Below are 23,109 nucleotides of genomic sequence, written 5' to 3' on the forward strand. Positions count from 1 at the left end.
TTTAAGGCACTTTCCCTTCAGGGCCCATAAAAAAATTCCACACTGTATATTCAGAGCACGTCTTATTCTCAACTGTTAGACCTTAGACTAATATAACTTGATCCCAAGTTTCCTTATAATTATACGTAATCGAGGGCCAGGTTCATACTGGTTTCATGTCGCGATGCGCTCGCTGACAAATACCAAGGGGTAAGAATTGCTGACATTTGCGTCTTTTCACTCTCACAGCTCCCGCTACTAAAAGCATCGGATGACAGGATCGTTGAAAAGGGACAAACATATCGTTTGACGTTACGTTACTCTTCTCGTGAATTGTCAAAATTTAAAATTCGAAATTAGCTTTATAATTTGTCCGGGTGGCTATTCGAAGTATAACTAAGTGGACGGTCCTTACTAACCAGTAAGATTCAGATCAAGCATAATAGATAGTTGTAAGACTTCAAGGGTCTATTTATATCTGACACAGCATCCAGTATTCTAAACGTTTTGTGAATAGATATAAAAATTTGACAGCTATCGTTTTTCATATAAAGACAGACACTTAATGCATTGAACTATTGAACCTTAACGCAATGCCATAAGCCATAAGGTATACTTTCCTAATATACCTTGAGGCTAATTCGAACTTTGTTATTAAAGATATCATTTTTTTAATTTGCGTGTGCGTTTCGCTCGTACTAGTTAAAATATGTTTTGGAGCGAGCGAGACGGTCGGGCGAATGATAACAAAATGATATATTATAGACATCTTAAATAAAGTTCGAATTGGCCTCTGTGAATGCCTGGAAATACCGCATACTTTTTAATTTTTTTATGCTGAAAATTGATTTAATTATCGAGAGAAAAATGAATACGTTATTCTTCCATAACTTGTGCAGTTACTGGCAAAAAACTAGAAATGTCCATTAATTGTGCAGAACATTATTTGCTGTTTGTTTCCAAAATCTTGCTGCTATTCTACAAATATAGTAGTGACTCGGGAGATTTTTAAACATGATCGATACAACTACTTCATAACCACCATAGTAAACTTTTCTCTCGGTGTGGGAGTTCCTCGGTCATGAAAAACTTACAAAATAATAATTTGTTTCAATAAATCTATAATTTACATTATTGTCGAGAGATATTCTGACCGTGTAGTCGTATAAGCTTCATAACCCATTCTACGAAAAATATCTTATGTGGGAATTATTGTTTAAGTAGTATAAAAGATTTAAAAAAAAGTTTTATTTCTCAAAAACGGGAACTGATATCAAGTTGTTACTTTACAGACGGGTATTCAATATGATATAGAATTCACCCATGTAGAAAAATTTGAGTGTGCATTTAATGTAACTTAAACTTTATATTGACTCCACTATGGGGAAATTGCAGATGACTCATCAATGATTGTGAAATGTAGAGATTTTTCGACTTATAATGACGACCTAAACAGAACTCTAGCTCTAACAATTAAATGGTTACAAATAAATAACTTAAAAATAAACTTAGACAAAACTAACTACATTCAATTCCATACTAATAAAAGCAACTCACAACAGTTAGACATACAATATGACGATATTTCCATAAAAGAAGTACAGCATGCACGATTTTTAGGTATTTATATAGAAAATCAACTAAACTGGAGAGAACACGTGTCACATTATGTTCCAAAGTAAATAGGTTTGTATTTGCTCTGAGAAGAGTGAGTCAAACTGTCTTCATTCAAGCAGCGTTAATAGCATATCATGGATATGTACATTCGATTTTAAGGTATGGCATAACAATCTGGGGATACTGCACTGATAAACATAACGTATTCATTGTCCAAAAGCGCTGCATTAGAGCCATATTTTCAGTTCATCGTAGAGATTCATGCCGTCCATATTTTATAAAACATAACATTCTTACTTTTCTCAGTCTCTATATTTATGAAGTTTCTGTTTTTGTCCACAAATATAAATACCTATTCACGGATACTAACACATTGGGTTCCCGCGTAACTAGACCTAAATACAAACATAGATTGCCTAAGCCATATGTAAACTTGTCACTCACTGCAAAAAAACTCCTATATTATGTGTATCACAATTTATAACAAGTTACCGGATCGTTTTAAAGACATGGATCTTAAACTATTCAAGTCAAACACAAAAATGTGGCTTATAGAAAAATGTTTTTACTGTGTTAATGATTATTTCAGTTATTCATAAGTATTTGCATTATTTAGATAAATATGCAAATGTATGTACACCTGAAAAGGTAAAGTCTCAGTGTAACTGAATGTGTAATTGTATATTCGACCTGCAATGTAACCTGATTCTTATATACAATAAAAACTTACTAACTTACTAACTCGCCTTTAAAAAACTTGTAAAGACCCATTAAAAAACCACTGTTTTTATAGAATATTTGAAGAGCCAACTCGCACGTGCTGACAATGAATTTCGTCGAAAACAAAATCGCCACGTAACTCAGAAAGCATTCGGTCTATTAACACCATCTGTGGTGAAATTATGAACAATCTTTTCCGCTATCTGGACATATATGGCACTCTAGTTAATAATGTAAAAACATGGAAGATATTTCGATTAGTTGAAATTTCCCGCAGTCGAAATGGCCCCCCTGTACTTTATATAAGCTTCTGTTTATAGTTTATTTCATGATGAATTAGTTTCAATGTAAGTCTACTTGATATCATTAATCGTGCAAAGTATAAGATTTATTTCGGAAATAAAGTCTCTTATGCAATATTTCAGAAACTGAGTGACATCGAGAAGCTGAAGCAGCAGAAAACTGCGGGCAAGCCTCTCGAAATCAACCAGAAAGCCAAGATAGAGACCGAGGCAGCCTTGCTCAAGGAGTTGGCCCAACTCCGGTTATGATCGCAGCCGGACCCACGCCCCCGCGATACCTGTTCCCGTTAGTGTTGACTACTTCTATTCTCCGTATGCTTCCATATACTAACGTATGCGGAGTGAAATCTGGACAAAGTTTTGAACATGTAAATATAAACAAAAAATTAAACTGAAATTATATCCAACTGCCAATTTAAAGTTTATATATCTGTCAATTAATCCGGTAAGTTTCATGGGCATTGGATTCTTTTTCTTCAAATTGTGGTCAATCTAGAAGAAGACCATCGCGAAACTGTAAGTAATTTCTCCACCACTATTTTCATATGGCCGAAAGTGAAGATAGTGAAACATTTTGTGGAAGCGGGTTAGAGGTGAATGTATATTTATAATATTTTAACATCCTTTTTCTTAAAAAAAAAAAACTACCGCTAGAACGTCTGGTTCAGGTAAACATTCCAGCATTAGCCAGTTTCCTGGGAGAGATCGATTAAAGAAAATGACGGCTCGCTGAGTCGCAAAATCTTACAGAGAGGTCATGAGATTATTCAAATGTGACATTAAAACTGTTTAAAATTATCTTGAAAATATGTGCATCGGCAAGCATTCAAGAAAACATAAGGTCACCGTATCCGAAAAAAAAAAGTAACTGAAAATGTGGGTACGTCATACCAAAGAGGATATAATAAGATTAATAAGATGCGGTACTGTCATAGTAAATTTTGTAACCGCTGTAAATTCACTGCCATCTATCGACATACTTTAAAACTAAAAATGAAGATTTATAAAAATACGTTAAATAGTATTTAAATATGGATAAATGATTGTTTTATTTGCATTAATTATTTTTATATGATTTTGACCCATGTTCTTTCACTGATATGTGTTAAAATTATAAATAACAAACGAAACCGTCAACGACCTCTATACGAGAATAGGCCAAAACTAGTGGCGCCCTCTGATCGAGAATCAAATTTTCGATATTTTCGAGGCACGTTTTTTCCTTAGACTGTATCCATCTATTACGGTGTTGTATCTATCTTTGGTCATACCGACCAAAATGTACAAAAAACAGCTGTTTTTGCGTAATGGGATTTGTTGGACTAATAATATTTCACTTTAAATGGAAATTTATGGCAAGGTAACTATTATTTTGATAACTCCAATGGTCCAACGGACGAGAATGTGAAATATGTCGAGCATACGAAGTTTCCTAAAAAAGTTTACCTAAGGAAGATAAGTTTAACTAAAAAAAATGCCAACATTGGTGTTTTCGACACCGATGGCTTTAAAGCACTACAACTTCCGTTAAAAATCTCGCATTTGGGTAAATTTTATCTTGCATTTAACGTTGTTAAATACATTATTAAAATACATGAAAATTTATGAAAAATAACCATGTTGTCTTTATTTAATACGACATTGAATTTTGTCCAGATTTCACTCCGCATACGTTAAGTACAACTAATATCGTAATGCTATAGTGTTTGTGTGCTATGTTTTAGGGACCTGTATCCCTTGTGTGTGGTTCGTTTAACTAAAGACAACTTTATTTGACAACCCTAAACAAATGTAGCATTTACGTCTAGCGTATATTTTTCTGCATTAAAAATTATACTCCGCCTTTATACTTGCAAGCAGGCGCCTGGCTGAGCAAAGCAGCTATTTTGTCGAAATATCAAATCGTATCGCCAATATGAACTTATAAAGATACGTGTCTATAACATCAGAAAGAGGAGTCAAAAATGCCTTCTTTATGAATAAAAAATAACTTGTGTAGAAAATATATATGGGGTTCTTTTGTGCGGACCCGGCTACACTCTCCTTCCTTCTTTTTAGTTCTGTAAACATACATAAACTTAAGGTGTTTCTCCTGGATATTTGGTTAGGTTTAATGCAGGTACCTACTAAAGTTCGTATAGAATTGGCACATAATTAGTTGTAGTTTAATCTTGTTTTTTAATGGCGGGAAAAAAATTGACAATTACAGTAAGTTCAAAGTATTCATGGTGAAAATATTATTTTACAGTACATATGGTGCTACTTTCTCGCACTAGTGCGTCAAATAGCACTTTTCGTGCATATGTCGAAAGTTTAAAGGGCCATATGTACTGTAAAACGTTGTACGATACACGTGCGAATAGGTAATTCGCAACTCGTGTCGATTTAAAACACTCCCTGCGGTCGTGTTTTAATTTATCGCCACTCGTTTCGAATTTCCTCTTTTCCGCACTTGTATCGTAAATAACTATTTCAACACACTTGCTCAAAAAGACGTTTTTATTCCACCGATTTTTGGCTCATAATCCTATATTAAACACGCGTGCTTTTTCAGTATATTATAACACTCGTGCTTTTTCATTATATTATCCGACTGAGTTAAGAAGGTTGCTAATAATATGCATGGAAACGTAGCCTTCTTTAATTGGTCGGACTGGCGGGCACCGGCGCGCCCGATCGCCTGCCGCGGCCTGGCCGGGGCGAGGGGCGGCCGGCAGTATGACAGATTTTAGACTGTTTTAACAATTAAAATTTGATTAATATGAAAGTTTCTTTTTTTGTGTGCAAGTGTGTTGAAAAACGTCGTATGAAACGCGTGTGCATTTGTCATTACACACATCGGCTTTCTTATTGCACAATATCGCCTCGTGTGTAATGACCAACTTAGCACACTTGTATCACAATGTACTATAGAAATTGAGAAAAAGAGATTGATCGTGCACAAATACCTCGAAAAATTCTTATCGGTCCGGGACGAAGACAGCTAAGTCGCTTAAGATGCTAAAAACTAGTGTTTGTAGGGTCAGAAAACGTTGCAAGGAGACTCTATCCGCCAACAGGAACATACAAACTAATCGGAGGTCTGGCACAAGTAATAAGATTTTTAAGGCACAAAATCCAGGACTGTTGAAAATCAAAATCAGATTACGATTTATTACGAAAATTCAAAGAATGTCGTAGTACTGTAAAGATGATTTTTGTTTCATCGCTTTCTTACAAATACATAAAGTGAAAATGACAAATGAAGACAAACGATTAATAGGTAACTTGTAGGGTTGTAGCATAGTATGACCAGGGCAAAGTATGTTATCTTCATACAACGCACCGCGCGCGACTTGTATGTGTGCGCCATAGTATCTTTGCGTCGCCACACGCACACACAAACAAAATCTCGACCCGTTTCTCAGTGCGCCAGTAGAGATTTTGTTTAAGTGTGCGTGCGGCGACGCATAGATACTTATGGCGCACACATACAAGTCGCGCGCGGTGCGTTTGTATGAAGATAACATACTTTGCCCTGTTTATACTAAGGTTGTAGCGCGTTCATAAATAACGCATGAAATATAGGGCCAATTTATTGTGCTTAACTTCTTATTTGCATTTATTCATTAAATGTTAGTGTACATACAAATTAATGAAGTATAAATATATGATCAATATTTACATTGAAAAGGAATGAACAGATATTTATGTAGTTACTTGTATTGTATGTGATGTAAAACATTAAAGACCTAAACTAGACATGTACATTTCTTGAAAGCTATATAAATAGTTATACACACAAATATGTACCTATTTTATTGTTAAATAGAATGTTCATTATAAAACGGATATATCGGAGCGGCCAAGGTGCTCACTAATATCTGAACGCGCACTCTACTGTCAAGGCGTTAAGAGTGCGTGTTCAGATATTTTTGAGCACCTCGGCCGCTCCGATATATCTAATGACCGCTGCAAAAGTGCATACGCACTTTATGAATGGAATTAATTCTTGAAGTGGAAATGCACTTTTACTTTAGAAGCTCGCTGCACATTGCACGTGTTGCAATCAATATTGTGTTGTGGTATGGTGCGAGTAATTTAACCGGTAACAAAACAACAATAATACCAAGTCAAGTACGAGTAGCCGTACAGCAGATGTAACTTAGTTCTCACCACACCAACTGGTAAAGGCTCTCTTGATTGTTCAAAAACTGATGAGAAAGTTGCATTTCATCCACATGTGTGGCAAAGTAATCTGATGCAAATTTTAAGTTATTCCTTATGTTGGCTGGTAGAATTAGCTGAATATTTTCCTCTCGTTGGTGTGGTGAAAATTTTTGTATTTCACTCGGAGGCAAAATTTGTTTAACCCTCGTGCATTGAAACCCTCGCAACGCTCAAGATTCTACTTTTTGGACCACTCGCTACGCTCGTGAGTCGTGGTTCAATTTTGGAATCTTTCGCTTGCTCGGGTATCAATATTAACACGAGCGGTTAAACAACAACCTTGTAAAACAAATAACTATTTCTCAAACATGCAATGGAATATTGATATTATGTTCTTCATATTATGCTGGGAAGTATCACGTCACAGGCGCGGCTAGACGAGAGGTCTCTAATCAAATTTCATACAAAGTTGCAGGCCTAGGCCGGGAAGTGGCTCTTTTTAGGATTTCGTAGCCAAATGGCAAAAAACGGAACCCTTATGGATTCGTCATGTCTAGCTGTCTGTCCGTCCGTATGGCACAGCCACTTTGTTCCGAAACTATAAAAACTAACTATACTGTTGAAACTTGGTAAGTAGATGTACTCTGTGAACCGCATTAAGATTTTCATACAAAAATAGAAAAAAAAAATCAATAAATTTTGGGGGTTCCCCATACTTAGAACTGAAACTCAAAAAAATTTTTTTTTCTTTAAACCCATACCTGTGGGGTATCTATGGATAGGTCTTCAAAAATAATATTGAGGTTTCTAATATCATTTTTTTCTTAACTGAATAGTTTGCGCGAGAGACACTTCCAAAGTGGTAAAATGTGTGTCGTCCCCCCCCCTCTATAACTTCTAAAATAAGAGAATGATAATACGTCATAAATCGTAAACCGCAATTTACCTTTCATTCAATTCAATCAACTCAAATATAAAATTAAAATAAAAAATTTAATTTCATAAACATAAACCTTATGCATAAACCGTGAACCATTATTATCTAATAATAAATCTGTAATAGTGCCTAAGTAAATAATAATTATAAATCGCGCGGGGCATGGCTTGATCGGTAGCGGGTGCGGAGCGCGCGGGGGGCAGGTTCCCGAGTTCCCGACTGCGCTCCCGAGTTACCCGAGCGGGCAGACACGTGACGGCAGAGCAGACGTCGTTGAAACTCGTGCGCGCGGAGCTAATTTTTCGATACATTTGCGAATGCTAAATACAGTGTAAACTCCATATAACGTCACTCGATAAAACGATTCACTCCCTATAACGTCGACATGTGTTGCCTATAGTTGCTTTACTTAAATATTAATTTCTCTCTGTATAACGAAAACTCTCTATAGCGTCAAAAAACGTCCGGTTCCTTGAGTATCGCTATATAGAGTTTACACTGTATTGAACGTTTACGATTTGATACTGTCTTCGTTGGATAAAATTAATTTCAATTACTTACATTGAAATTATTCTTTTAAACTCATTTACTGCCTAGAAATAGGTAAATATTTACTATAAAACGTCAACCTAATAAAAGTTTTGAGATTTTCTGTTCATTTCCTCACATCTAAATACATAATATACCTACCTATGGGTACTTCCATAATACCTACTCATATTAGAATAAAACTTAAGTGTTATTTTAAGTATGAATTCCTTGGATGATGATACTTACTCCTATGTATTAAACCCAAATAACATTCTGGAAGATGACGTCGTGCGAGCATGCATGTCCGTCTGTCCGTCTGTCTGTCTGTCACCAGGCTGTATTTCATGAACCGTAATAGTTGAAATTTTCACAGATGATGTATTTCTGTTGCCGCTATAACAACAAATACTAAAAAGCACGGAACCCTCGGTGCCCGAGTCCGACTCGCACTTGGCCGGTTTTTTTAATTTCCATTTCACATATAATTGCGACACAGCATCATGGCATTCAGCCATTAAAAAAAAACTATAACCAATATTTGCTTTTTGGTTCGGAATGACATTCAGCCAATACGCCATAAACGATATTGTTGGTCAAGCAAATCTTGTCAGTGTCAGTAGAAAAAGGCGCAAAATTCAAATTTTAGATAACCTTCGCGCCTACATTTTTTTAAATTGCCATCTTTTTCTACTGACAAGATTTGCTTATATTATGCAGTCTAATTTGTATAAAATCTACAAAAAAAAAATTATAAACAAATTCCAACAATTTTGAATTGCAAATTTAACTACAATTACACATTTGAAATATTTCATTTAAATTTAATATTAGCGGTCAAAATGTCTACTCAAACACGCGTAGGTATTTTTTTAATCGTTTTGGAGGCAAAGTTATATTTTTCATTCTGTAATGCTATTTTATTGGATTTACTGTGCGTTGTTGATTGTGTTATTTATAGAGCTCCGACGAAAATATTAAATGAATACCTGTTAATTATTATACTCGTACAAAATTGAGAGCGGAAGCAGAATTGACTTAAAATAAGTTGCTGCCGCGAAAATGAAAGGCGAAGTGGATGCTTAAGGCAATTTTATGAATTGAAAAACTAAGAAAAATGCTTACAGGTTATCAAATAGTTTTTGTGGCATATTTTAAAGAACTGAATGTAACTATAAAATCGTCAACATCGGAATTATACTCCATGTTTAAGGCATAATATCAACATAAAAAAACTATGTAATCTTAGTTATGTCAAAGATAGATATAACTCCGTAATAGATGTTTACAGTCTAAGGAAAAAACGTGCCTCGAAAATCAAGAAAATTTGATTCTCGTTCAGAGGGCGCCACTAGTTTTGGCCCACTGTCGTATAGATGGCGTTGACTGTTTCGTTTGTTATTTAACAATTTTAACGCATACCAGTGAGGGAACATGGGTCAAAATCATAAAAATAATTAATGCATTTAAAAAAATCATTTATCTATATTTAAATACATTTTATCGTATTTTTATAAATCTTAATTTTTAGTTTAAAAGTGTGTCGACAGATGGCAGTGAATTTACTGGGGTTACAAAATTTACTATGACAGTACTGCTCTAGTATAAGTTACTCTATGGTTATGTGCCTAAAACGACAGTCAGACGGATGAAAGCCGAAAAAATCAAAGATACATAAATATATTTATCTTGAAAATTTGTGTAATAAATTGATAAACTACATGTGTAAAATATACGACACGTGTGATAAAGATAGGTACAGGTGGTAGTTATATTTTGTGCCTAGTTTACTTTTAGTTTCTTTAGAAATAAAACTTTGATTTCGTAGAGATTTCTTTATTTATTTCATTGCATGTTTGAGAAAAGCACTATACACATACATCGGCGTGAAAAGGGGATGTCGGCCTCATAACTATTCGGCCTCACTACGTTCGACCGGCAACCCTTACTTCCCAGCCTCTGTAGTAATGTACTATTACATACTTAGTTCCTGCCACAGATTTAATGCGGTATTGCAAGTCCCAACGTACATCGGCCTACAAGATGAACACATGTGCGTTGCTATTGCTACACAATAGTAGTTTCCTTTTTTCTGTGGTGTATAACCGGTTCTGGCATGGACAGGATCCAGGAGAGAACATCAAAGTATTGGTGACTAAGGATATTTTAGTATAAGTAGTATTTATTTAAAAATACCCCTATTGAAGTGCAATACGTGCCTTAAAATGTTATTAAAAAATATGTTTTTTCTATCAAATTCTGAATAAACATTTAACGACAGGATCTTGATATCTTCTGTGATAAGACAGGTTATTAGGTTGAAATAAATGACACTTTCTGAGTTCCTGACCTAACTGAACTTGAGAGTAATCAAAACGGCCACGCTTTTGGGAATTAGGTACGAAGTAATCTGTTTTATATTACTCTTTCGAAAATAGTTTACAGTAAAACTGCTGTATTACCCTTATCCTTATACATGAATCCCAACTCATATACGATGTACTCCCATGCTGTGACAACACCGATCAACAAATTTCTACTGTCCTACTGTTTCTTTTTAGTATTGTAAGGATATTTTTTGTTTGAATTTATGTCGTTTGTTAATTATGTTACAGACGGGTGGATCAAGTTTTCTTGTTATTATTTAGTCCCGTCTGCCAATAGTACCATAGTTTGTAGTTTGTTGAGTCCCCGGCAAGCTCGGCCGAATTTCACCTTCCCATACAAACGGAGTTTCGTTCTCATTTTAAAACTACGTATTGGCACAGAATAACTAACAGTACTACCGTACAGAAAATTCACTCCTTTACAAAAGTCAGATTTAGGTATAAAATTATACCTATACTCGCCGCCTGCAAATCAAAATTGAAACTTATAACCGCGCACGAACCGTGAATCTTCTTTGCGCGCCGTAGTTTTATGACCGAGCTGCGAGTGTCGGCACGGGGTTGTCACTTGACAGGTTTTTGTACCTATACCTACTGATTTATTATTTTTAAGATAAATATGTAGGGATTACAAACGTTGATGCTGTAAACATATTTTTTTTATCCGGAGATAGTATGTCTGATTTTCACGGAAGTAGTTATGCCACAGAAGTACTTATTCCTTTGAAAATATGTCGGTCAATATAGTCCGGAATTAAAAAAAATGTTATTTCTGCTTCCTTGTTCTTCCGTTTATTCAGACATCAGTAAACAGAACAATATCTATAGATTTAGGTTTCGAAGGCATTATGTATTTTCAATTTTGCGCGTCGAGCGGCAGCCCATTGCCATACTCCTGCCCGGGAGGCGCGCCGGCCAAATGTACCTTAACTGCGAAGTGACACCCTGGTATTGGATTGTAACGAAAATTTGCATGTACAATGACATGAAGTATATCTAGGTCTGTAATTAGTTTATATAGCTCCAGTTTATAAAACAAACGAAATGAAATAGAGCAAAAACAAGTTTTGTATGAAAAACTTAAATTCGCTGTATTTTTTTTACTATGGTATCTGAAACTACATAATCTAATTACAGACCTATAGATAGGTATATCTTATCTTATTGCAAAGAGGATATAATAAGATAGAGTGGTACTGTCATAGTAATTTTTGTAACCACTGTAAATTCACTGCCATCTATCGACATACTTTAAAACTAAAAATGAAGATTTTTTTATTTGCATTAATTATTTTTATATGATTTTGACCCATGTTCTTTCACTGGTATGCGTTAAAATTATAAATAACAAACGAAACCGTCAACGCCCTCTATACCAGAGTAGGCCAAAGCTAGTGGCGCCATCTGATCGAGAATCAAATTTTCGTGATTTTCGAGGCACGTTTTTTCCTTAGACTGTATCCATCTATTGTGGAATTATATCTATCTTTGCTTATTGTAAGTACAAAGTTTCAGAGCAATCTAGCTAGTCGTTTTAGAATGAGAGCGTAAATACGTTTGTATGGAGAACCGAGCTTGCCGGGGACTTAAAAGAAATGTTATAGATACTATTTTCAACACACTTGCTCGTAACATGGAAGTTATTGAACCGCTTTTAGGCTAATAATCCTAGAAGCGGTTTAATAACGCGTGCTTTTGCATTATATTATAGCACTCGTGTATAATACCTTATATGATCATCCGACCGAGTTAAGAAAGTAACTGATTGCTAATAATAAGTATGGAAACGGAGTCTACTTAATTAGTAATTAAAAAAAAAAAACAAATATTAGGTTGCAAAGGTTAGTTCAAAGAGGTTTTATCTCGCTAAATATAATTTATAGATTAATTTCTCTCATTAATGAATAAACATAGAATTTCATCCATTTGGTCTCCTTCCGTCGGATATAAATACGAAAATATTAGTTTTTTTCTACTCGTCGAGTATAATCTGTGTATTACAAGTTCACATGCAACACCTTACTCTTTTCAATGTTGGATAGTCTATGGCACTTCCGACTCAAGCATAAGAATTTTATCGATACGGTTTAGTTAATTATAAAAATTTTGAAAATAGAACTTCATACATTTCGATATAGTAGATTGTACAACAAGGGCACAAAGCGATTTATATTTATACGAGGCAATATAGCCGAGGATAAAAATAGGCGCTTGTGCCTGAGTTATACAGACTGCTTTTCACTTCGATTGTAAGTAAAATAAAACAATGGCAAACAAATAAAATACATTTTTTTTTCTTTTTTTTTATAGGTATATTGGTCCTCGCTACCGCTCGGACCAATATAGCCGAGGATAAAAGTAGGCGTTTTGCCTGAGTTATAGAGACTGCTTTTCACTTCGATTGTAAGTAAAATAAAACAATGGCAAACAAATAAAATACATTTTTTTTTTAATTTTTAACACGTCATATTTACCTTAAGCCCACTGCACACTCGTGCGCGAATCGCGGCGCAAAGCCGCTAACGCGAGTGTGGTGTCGATTTCGCTGATTAGCGAACTGTCCACTTTCGCGTTCACGGCTTCGCGCCGCAATTCGTGTGGAGGGAGCTTTAATATTCATGCTGCCAAATTATAACTACATTTTGTAGTTTATTTCTTTAATAACTATTTAGTAATATATAAAACACGAATTATTAAAAAAACGGGCCAAATTAAGTGGAATAACAATATTATCCGATTATGTTTTATTGTGTACTATGGCAGTAATTTGATTGTCTTAGTCTTTAAAAAAAAATACTTTGTGCACTAGAGCATAAAAGTAGCATTTTGTGCAGCCTACATCTAGCACAAAGGAGAACTTTACGAGCATGAGAAGTGAAAAAAAAAATATTGTTTAAGAAGACTCGATTCAAATTATTCAATGCAAATTAGCCTACTTAAACACGCTGCTGCGTCGCATCTGCTTTGTGATTGGTTGGCCAACAAAAACATTATATTTTATGTTGTAGTAGAAACAATTGCTTCATAAGTCAGAAACGGGCATGTGACACCCTTCATATAGCAACATCCATACCCTACGAAAACCGCTTAGCGTTGCTTGTTAGTCTCCATAGGCTCATCATCATAACTCTTAAGAGCCTGGCTATTGTCGGTGGAGTAACCGCCACTCCGTTCTTCCTTCTGCCGCTGTTTTGAGCTCCTGATACGTCACTACGTTGATTTTCTCTTTGGCTTGGTCCAAAAACGCACGTCTCGGTCTTCCTCTGCCTCTGCTTTTTTCTATTCTTCCTTCTATTATAGACTTTATGTAAGTATCGTGACGTATCAGGTGCCCCAACATGTTTCCCCTTCTGTTTTCAATCATTCTCAGCAGAGATCGCTTCTCACCTACCAAGTCCAACACTTCTGCATTCGTTTTCCTCTCCTTCCAGCTTATACCTTCCATTCTTCTCCATGTCCACATTTCAAAAGCGCTTAGTCTGTCTCTATCACGCTGGGTTAATGTCCACGTCTCGCTACCATATAACGCTATACTCCAGACGTAGGTCTTGATAAATCGCTTTCTAATGTTTCGAGATATCTTTGCTTTAAATAGGTGTTTTTTGGTGTTGAAAGCTTTCTTAGCCATGGCTATGCGTGTGACGATATCCGAAGTGCATCTGGAGTTGCATGTTATAATGCTTCCTAAGTATTTAAAACTTTTTACTTGCTCAATGACTGTATTTCTGATTTTTATAGGATCTATTTTGTTATTGTGCTTGGATGTTATTAATGTTTTTGTTTTATTGATGTTGATTTTAAGTCCAAATTCTGTAAATATGTGGTCCATTTCCGTTACAAGCTGTTCAAGTTCTATAGAATTTTCTGCTATGGCTGCTATGTCATCTGCAAACCTAACGAAATAAAACCTTTCTCCGTTAAGTTTTACACCCCCCTTTTCTAGTTCAACAATTTTTCTGATGGCGGTTACAATGAATATATTAAAAATTAGTGGCGAGAGTGGACAACCCTGACGCACTCCCTGTCTTACTTTCGCCTTTCCTTTTTCCTGTCCTATTTCTACTATAGTTTCCTGTTCCTTATATAATGCATGTATAATTCGTCTGTCTCTATAATCTATGCCTATTGTTTTCATAATGTTCATCATCTTTATCCAGTCTATCTTGTCAAATGCTTTCTCTAAATCTATAAATGCGATGTGGGTATTAAGCCCTACATCCAATCTTCTATCAATAATTACCCTAAGAGCGAGAATGGCTTCCCTAGTTCCTTTATGTTGTCTGAAACCGTATTGGTCGGGTCCTAAATAGCTTTCAGCTATCGGTCTTATTCTGCTTTGTATTATTTTCAGAAGTATTTTAGAGGCCTGTGATATAAGACTTAATGTTCTATGCTCTTCGCATTTAAGTGTGTTTAATTTCTTAGGTAATGCTATAGTTTTACTAATTTTGAAATCACTTGGAACTTCGCATGTATTGTATATATCCTTAACTATTGTAAATATTTCATTTTTCATGGATTCACACTCTAACTTGTTTATATATTCAATGTAAATTTGATCGTCTCCTGCAGCTTTACCGTTCTGAATACTATTTATCGCTCTATCAAATTCTTCTCTCATAATTTCTGGGCCTAATCTATCATCATCTACTTCCATTACGGTTTCTAAATCATTGTCTGTTAAACCATTGCCTTCATATAATCTTTCAATGTATCTTATCCATCTTTGCAAAATATCTTCATTGCTTATTAAAATTTTACCGTTTTCATCTTTTATTGTAGCACTTTTTGTCCTGTGGCGTTTTCCTATGTCTCTAACCACCTTATAGGCTATGTCTATTTTTCCTCTTTTCATACAACCTTCTATATTATCGCACGCTTTTTCAATGTCTGCTGCCTTTGCTTCTCTGCACTTCAAGGTTATTCTATTTGTAAGTTGTTTATATTGTCTTATGCTTTCTTCATCTGTTCTATTCCTTACTTTCCGTCTTTTAATCATCAGATCCATAATTTCTGTAGTCAACCAATTCTTTTTAGGTGTAATTTTTTCCTTTCCCAGTGCTTCTTCCGCACTGGTCTTAATAATATCTCTTATATTATTCCATCTATTTTCTATACTTATGCTATCTAAGTTATCTATTGCATCATTCTTATACTGTTCTAATTTTAATCCTACCTTATTACTATATTGCACTCTGTGATTGCTATCGGTTTCCTTAAGCTTACTGAGATCGATTTTCTTTGGCCTGTTCTTCCTTTTTGGTCTATTGCTCGTGAAGTTAAATGTGCTAACTAGTAGATTATGATCCGTGTTTACGTCTGCCCCGGGCAATGTTTTACATGAACTGACTTGTTGATAATGTTTCTGTTTAGTAATAATAAAATCCAATTGATATCTACCTATGTCGCCAGGCATTTTCCAAGTATATAGCCGCCGTTTGGGTTGTTCAAAGATTGTGTTTGCTATGAATAAGTTATTTTCTTTACAAAACTGTACTAGTCTATTTCCTCTATTGTTCCTCCTTCCAAGTCCAAATTTCCCTACTATATTACCCTCTGACCCTTCTCCCACGACTGAATTAAAATCCCCCATTACTATTAACATATCTTTTTCCTTAACAGAATCCAGTATTGTGTCGATATGGTTATACATCTCTTCGATATCATCGTCAGAATATCTGCTAGTTGGCATATATACTTGGACTATAATTATATTATCCGGACTATTTGTTAATTTTATCGCTGTTATTCTATCACTGTAATGTATTGTGTTTTCTATATTTGTACCCCATTTTTTGTTCAAAACTATAGCTGTACCGTTAGCTCCTTGTTCATCTCCAGTGTAAATTATCCTAAAATCATCGCTCCAATAGTCACCACTTCCTTCCCATCTTACTTCACTAAGTCCTAGTATATCTATATTTAGTCTGCTCATCTCTGCCTTTAATTCTTCCAATTTTCCTGGTGTGAGCATAGTTCTCACATTCCACGTTCCGATTTTGCAAGGGTTTCGCATGATGACGACCGAGCCAGCCTTACTCCTGACCCTGCCGGACTCAGACCGCCACGGAATGTTACGTCGTGGAAGCCCGTTGTCAAGAACGTTATTTCTTATTTGTGACATTTTCATTACTCCGTATCGGGAACTTGTTATGTGGTGGTTTCCCCACTTGCCTTCCACATCGCAGTGTAATGGCCGGTTTGGATCGCCTATTACTTTATGGTCAAAAGCCCTACCGGAACCCGCTTCCTCGGCCTCTTGCCACTACTGATATAGCTGCTGCTCTACATCAGGGGAATGCTTATTTGATGGCGGCATTTACTCGCCATGTCACAAGGTCTTCATAGGGCTCATGTAGCTTTTAATGGGAAGTCCGTCCCACCGTCCTACCCACTACGCCCGATGACCTCGCCGCTTCTTGATCGGGGACTGCTTATTCATCATATTCACAGCTAACCACCATATCTGATGGCCGTTCACTATCCGTCACCTGTGACCCCGTTGGTAGCCTGTAGCTCAGCCCCAACTCCATAGGCTACGGTGGCCAAAATCGAGAAAAAAACTGTCTAAAATCGAATTTAGCGCTGAGCTGGTACCAGTCCCTCATGAGTTACGAGGAGGTGTCGTTGACCAACCCGCCGGGGGCGCCGGGCCCGGCGGCCGGGGCGCGTACGAGTATGAAGGTATCGCGGACCGCGGCAGCTCGCGTATCTTAGCTGTATACTTTTGGTTTTTTTACCTATATGATTCTATTAGTTGAAAGCATTATTTTTTGTCGCGTAGAAAAAGTATTGTATACAATAGTGATATAATCAAGCTTTTCAATCTTAGCAAGCTTCGTTGCTTAAACACGGTACTCGACTCAAAAGCTCTCTATTATATCACGATTGTATAAAATACTATTTAACATTTTTTAAATTTGCTGTATGTCTATTTCGTTTGCGCCTTTGCCTTGCGCGCACATTGGAATCGTGCGTAGAAAAAAATAATAACGCGCTAGCCATTTTCCGTACGTGTTACAAAATTGGAATAGTTTTTCAATAACATGCAAAACTATTCCAATTTTGTAACAATAGGCCAAGCAATAAGAGGGTATAGAGCGAAATGCTTTGAATACAATTTTTGACTTCGTAGCTTTGTTTGGACTAGTTAGGAGGTGAACATATCAAAAGTCCCCGGCTGCTGTTACCCTGGTGCTGGGGGGGAGAGGGGGTTTAAAGGTTCCATTTTTCGGTTTTTCGATTATATCTCGAAAACAATGCGTCTGAGCGACTTGGCCACTTATACAAAATAAAAAGAGATTTAATTTGTTACTAGTTTTATTAGGTCAAGTTTTTTGATATCTTGTATAGTTTTTGAGATATCCGCTCTTGAAGGTTTATTTAGGGCTCGCATTTTTATCTTAATTATCTATATCAGTGAAGCTGCTAGGCCGGGTTTGGTTAAGTTTTCGTATAAATCGGGGGTGCTGAATTCATTTATGGTATCACCATTGACACCTTTCCAAAGTAAACCTTCAAGAGCGGATATCTAAAAAACTATACAAGATATCGAAAAACTTGACTTAATAAAACTTGTAACAAATTAAATCTCATTTCATTTTGTATAAGTAGCCAAGTCGCTCAGACGCATAGTTTCCGAGATATAATCGAAAAACCGAAAAATGGAACCTTCAAACCCCCTCTCCCCCGCAGCACCAGGGTAACAGCCGGGGACTTTTGATATGTTCACCTCCTAACTAGTCCAAACAAAGCTACCAAGTCAAAAATTGTGTTCCAAGCATTTCCCTCTATAATTTTTTTTGGGCATTCATTTCCTGGCCTAAAATACGGAAAATATTGACGAAACTGTCATTTTCAAGCATTGAAAATGAAGAACACATAAAGTGGACGCTGCCAGTAATACTAATAGAGGCAAGAGCCGAGAACGATAGCCTTTTACCACCAAAATTGGGTGAAAAATAAGAGGGCGTTTGACTACTAGTCAAATCAGTTTCTTTTTTGGAACTGTCAAAACGATTTTGCTACTATGGAATTTATACGAAATACAGTAGCATGTGACGTCACAATCAAATTACCTACTCTTTATATTTTTATACAGGTTTTAAAATAGAAATTGTGTCTAAAAATAACTGCTGTCTACGTTTCTCTATTAATCTTTTGGTGCTTTATTTCATGCATGGTGTTAAACCTATTGGCGGCAAGTGAAAATCGGCAAAAACGCCCAATCTTTCTTGGGCGTAAACGTATTTTTAGCTTACTCCTATGGACTGGCAAATAAGTGCCTACAAGCGCAGCACGCTTTGGTGCAATTATTCGATGGTAAAACTGTAAACCACCAATAAAAAAAATTGTACTTTACTGTTTTGAACTTTTACTAATTTATAAGTTTTGTTTTTTCCTTGCAAGTGTGTTGAAAAACGTCGTATGAAACGCGTGTGCATTGGTCATTACACACATAGGCTTTCTTACTGCGCGCTCGCATTTCGCCTCGTGTGTAATGACCAACGTAACACACTTATATCATAATGTACTATTACGTTCTAGTGATATGCTAAGTAGAGGTGCTTATAACTGCCATAATAATGTATGCTTGGTTATTTTAAATACTATATATAACACCTGGGTTTTGGAAGTGACCCAGGCGTTTGTAACCATAGGCAACGAGTAACAAGAAAACGTTGATTCACCCAGTTTGTTATGTTATGGGAACTGTAAATAACTAACACAGTGTTCGGTACAGTCGCAGTCAGATATATCGGAGCAGCCAAGGCGCTCACAAATATCTGAACACGCCTCTAATATTGTCAAGGCGATAGAGTGCGTGTTCAGATATTTTTGAGCACCTCGGCCGCTCCGATATATATATATCAGTTGATGGCGACTGTATCATTCGTATGCAAATAAATAATCTTGGTAGAAGTCATTGCGCTCAAAACCAAGATAAGTATAATTATGATTTATGATGCAATGTTTTACGTCAGCCAATAGTTCTGGCTCTGGAAAAGTCGAATATCCTTCTGGCCTTTATTTTTACATTTAATCAAACTTTAGGCCCTTTAGGGTATGTTCAAATAACATGGAGCTTATTTATCTTACTTCGTCCTGGGATTGTGTAACTATTTACTATAAGTAAACCTGTCTACCAGTTTTTATTGTTATGCAAAATAATTCTACGAGTAGACAAGTGGTTTCCAAGCTAGATGATTGCATACGACGGTGGAGTCGAGGACTTTGTTGTGGAGCTATTTAGGGTTTACTTTGCATGTATACGTAATAACAATAAAAATAGCTGAAACCCTAAATCTAAAGTTAAGTCGGTGACCGTCAATATCGTCAATATCGTAGCCCTATTGTTATACAGTTGTGAATTTAATTATATACCTATGTATTAGGTAATCATGTTTTAAACGAGTTATTTAATAAATGATTTAACTTCTAAGTGAAAATTGTTTTATTGGGATGGAAGTTGCAGGTTCAATCCAAGACAACCCGCCGCATCAGTAGTCATTGTTTTTCTAGGTACCTAATACCTACTTATTGTATAAAATGAACACGGAACAAAGACATCGCACGCGCCCTTTGTTTTGTGGAAAGGAATATTGCATTGCCATTTAATCCAGACCACATTCGCAACAAAAGTCGTGTGTAGACATAAAATTGACAATGCTAATTTAAATTTCGAATTCTTATCTCCATACACACAGGTGTGATTCATCTATAATTTCGTTCGGCGCGTTTTGTCCTATACTCGTAGAATAATATACTACGCTGAGTATAGGGGGTCGTGCGCGTTGAAGGGGTTCGCATCTTGTGGCCTGAATCGGAAACATAAACTACATTGACACTTCCGGCTAAAGAAAGTGTTGCCCTCTACAGGCCCCGTACGTTTTCTTGTTCATTGTAGGTTCTGTTATTTTGTGGCCTACATTGGAAGCTTAAACTTGACATTCACACTTTGCGCCAAAAAACAGGGGGCTACCCCCTACAGTTTATGCACGCTCCCTATACACTCCTAGAGAACAGTCAAGTGTTTGACTCAAGCCTACGTCATCAACGCTCCCTATACACTCCGAGACAACAGTCAAGTGTTTGACTCAAGCCTACGTCATCAACGCTCCCTATACACTCCGAGACAACAGTCAAGTGTTTGACTCAAGCCTACGTCATCAACGCTCCCTATACACTCCGAGACAACAGTCAAGTGTTTGACTCAAGCCTACGTCATCAACTCTTCACTAACCGGTCCCATTTGGTTACGCAATTTTGGCGATTCAGGGTTTTTAATAGCAATGTGTACTAGCGCCATTGAGCGTAAATGTGGTATACTAAAACACTGAATCTGGGGTCATGCATTATCCCAGGAACATGAATAGTGCTGTTAATTATCTAAATATAACACTGGAAAGCCTATAACGGGGAGCTGGGTATGATCTACTCGTGGGTACGAGGCGACACTACCACAAAACCGTCCGCGTTATATACGGTATTCCGACCATTTAACCGTGACAACGGGCCGAAGCCGTACAGCCTGAAGGTAGCATTCAGGGTGACACCACACTGGTCCCGCCCCTCATGACAGCCCACGCCGGAAGCTAGGAGGGGGATATTCTCTTATAAAATAATAGTAACAAATAAACCGAAACAATTTAGGCCAGCATTGTACATACGTTGATACAACAAAAAACAACAGGTAAGTAAACTAGTTATGAAGTAAATGCTAATAAACAAGCATATAATACGTTAAATTACTAAATAACTTTATGCTCGCAACCGTTATCATTTATCATTAATGTCTACTGTATAAGTAGTGTAGTGTACCTATGTATATAGCGGAAGCCGCTCGACCCCAATTTCAAAGGAATACCGCAAATCGATGTACAGGTTAGCCGTTTGGCACACACATACTAGAGGCCAAAACAAAATTTTTGAACCGCAGTTCCTAAAAAAATTTCGCTGCGGGGGGTGGTAAAACATTTTTTTTTGTATGGAAAAAAAATCCAAAACCTATCGAGTGTGGTATCATACGAAAGGGCTTTTTGAGGCGATTCTAAAAATATATCACATCATTACATTTCGGGCATTTAAAACAATTTAAACAAAGAATTTTCGAAACATACCAAGTTTGGGCTCCTCCAGACACGATATGGCTGATTTTTTTTTGTACAATATACCACAAATGATACGTGATATCCTCATGTCTAACCCCAAGAAAGCAATTTTGAAAATATTTTTTTTTTTCAATTTTACAAAGTGACAGTTCTACTTCAATACCTATTTCACGAGACTTATGGAACTATACTGCAGATACGGTACATATTAATCATAAAATGATACGTATAATCCATATATCGAACGGGAAATACCTCTTTAACCCTTTAACTGCGCTTTTTCATCGGTTGGTATAGTTTGTTTTGTTTTTGACACAAACAAGGTTGTATCCTTCAGATACGATATATGTACCTTACTGATTTTTTTTTGTACAATATACCATAAATAATACGTAATATCTAGATATCTAACCCCCAAGACAGCAATTTTGAAAATAATTTCTTTAAGATTTTTTTTTAATATTTTTCATATGTATAATTTTTCAATATTACAATATTGAGAAATTTAAAAAAAAATCTAAATGAAATTATTTTCAAAATTGCTTTCTTGGGGTTAGATAATAAGATATTACGTATCATTTGTGGTATATTGTACAAAGAAAAATCTATAGGGTATATCGTATCTGAAGGATACAATCTTTATATTTTGTGTCAAAAACTAAACACTACCAACTGATGAAAGGCGCAGTTAAAGGGTTAAAGAGGTATTTCCCGTTCGATATATGGATATTACGTATCATTTTATGATTAATATGTACCGTATCTGCAGTATAGTTCCATAAGTCTCGTGAAATAGGTATTGAAGTAGAACTGTGTCACTGTAAAATTGAAAAATTAAAAAAAAAAAAATGTTAATGATATTATTTTCAAAATTGCTTTCTTGGGGTTAGATATCTAGATATTACGTATTATTTATGGTATATTGTACAAAAAAAAATCAGCCATATCGTGTCTGGAGGAGCCCAAACTTGGTATGTTTCGAAAATTCTTTTTGTTTTAATTAAAAAAAAAATGCCCGAAAAATAATGATGTGATATATTTTTAGAATCGCCTCAAAAAGCCCTTTCGTATGATACCACATACCATAGGTTTTGGAAAAAAAAAATTTCCCATACAAAAAAAAAATAATGTTTTACCACACTTCCCGCAGCGAAAATTTTTTAGGAACTGCGGGTCAAAAATTTTGTTTTGGCCTCTAGTATGTGTGTGCAAAACGGCTAACCTGTACATCGATTTGCGGTATTTTTATACGAACGGGTTAGACTAATACCTAGCTAATAGTAGCACAACACAGCAGCGGCCGTGGATGGTACACAACTTTACACAACTGTTTGCAGTCTATCTATATCTATCTTTTTCTTATTTAGTTAGGTACATCT

The 23,109-nt window shown here is 36.0% G+C and overlaps 2 protein-coding genes across 2 annotated transcripts in view; one reads left to right on the top strand and one right to left on the bottom strand.

Annotated features, from left to right (window-relative positions):
- The window catches only part of LOC134754851 (eukaryotic translation initiation factor 2A), a 30,363-nt gene extending 26,779 nt beyond the window's left edge, over positions 1–3,584 (top strand). The window contains exon 12 of the mRNA XM_063691296.1: positions 2,742–3,584. Coding sequence (XP_063547366.1) covers positions 2,742–2,867 — 126 coding nt within the window. The 3' untranslated portion in view covers positions 2,868–3,584. The remainder of the gene's footprint in view (positions 1–2,741) is intronic.
- The window catches only part of LOC134754951 (uncharacterized), a 533,971-nt gene that overhangs the window by 279,004 nt on the left and 231,858 nt on the right, over positions 1–23,109 (bottom strand). The gene's annotated exons all lie outside the window — the stretch shown is intronic.

Source organism: Cydia strobilella, chromosome Z (assembly GCF_947568885.1).
Source record: "Cydia strobilella chromosome Z, ilCydStro3.1, whole genome shotgun sequence".
NCBI lineage: Eukaryota > Metazoa > Arthropoda > Insecta > Lepidoptera > Tortricidae > Cydia > Cydia strobilella.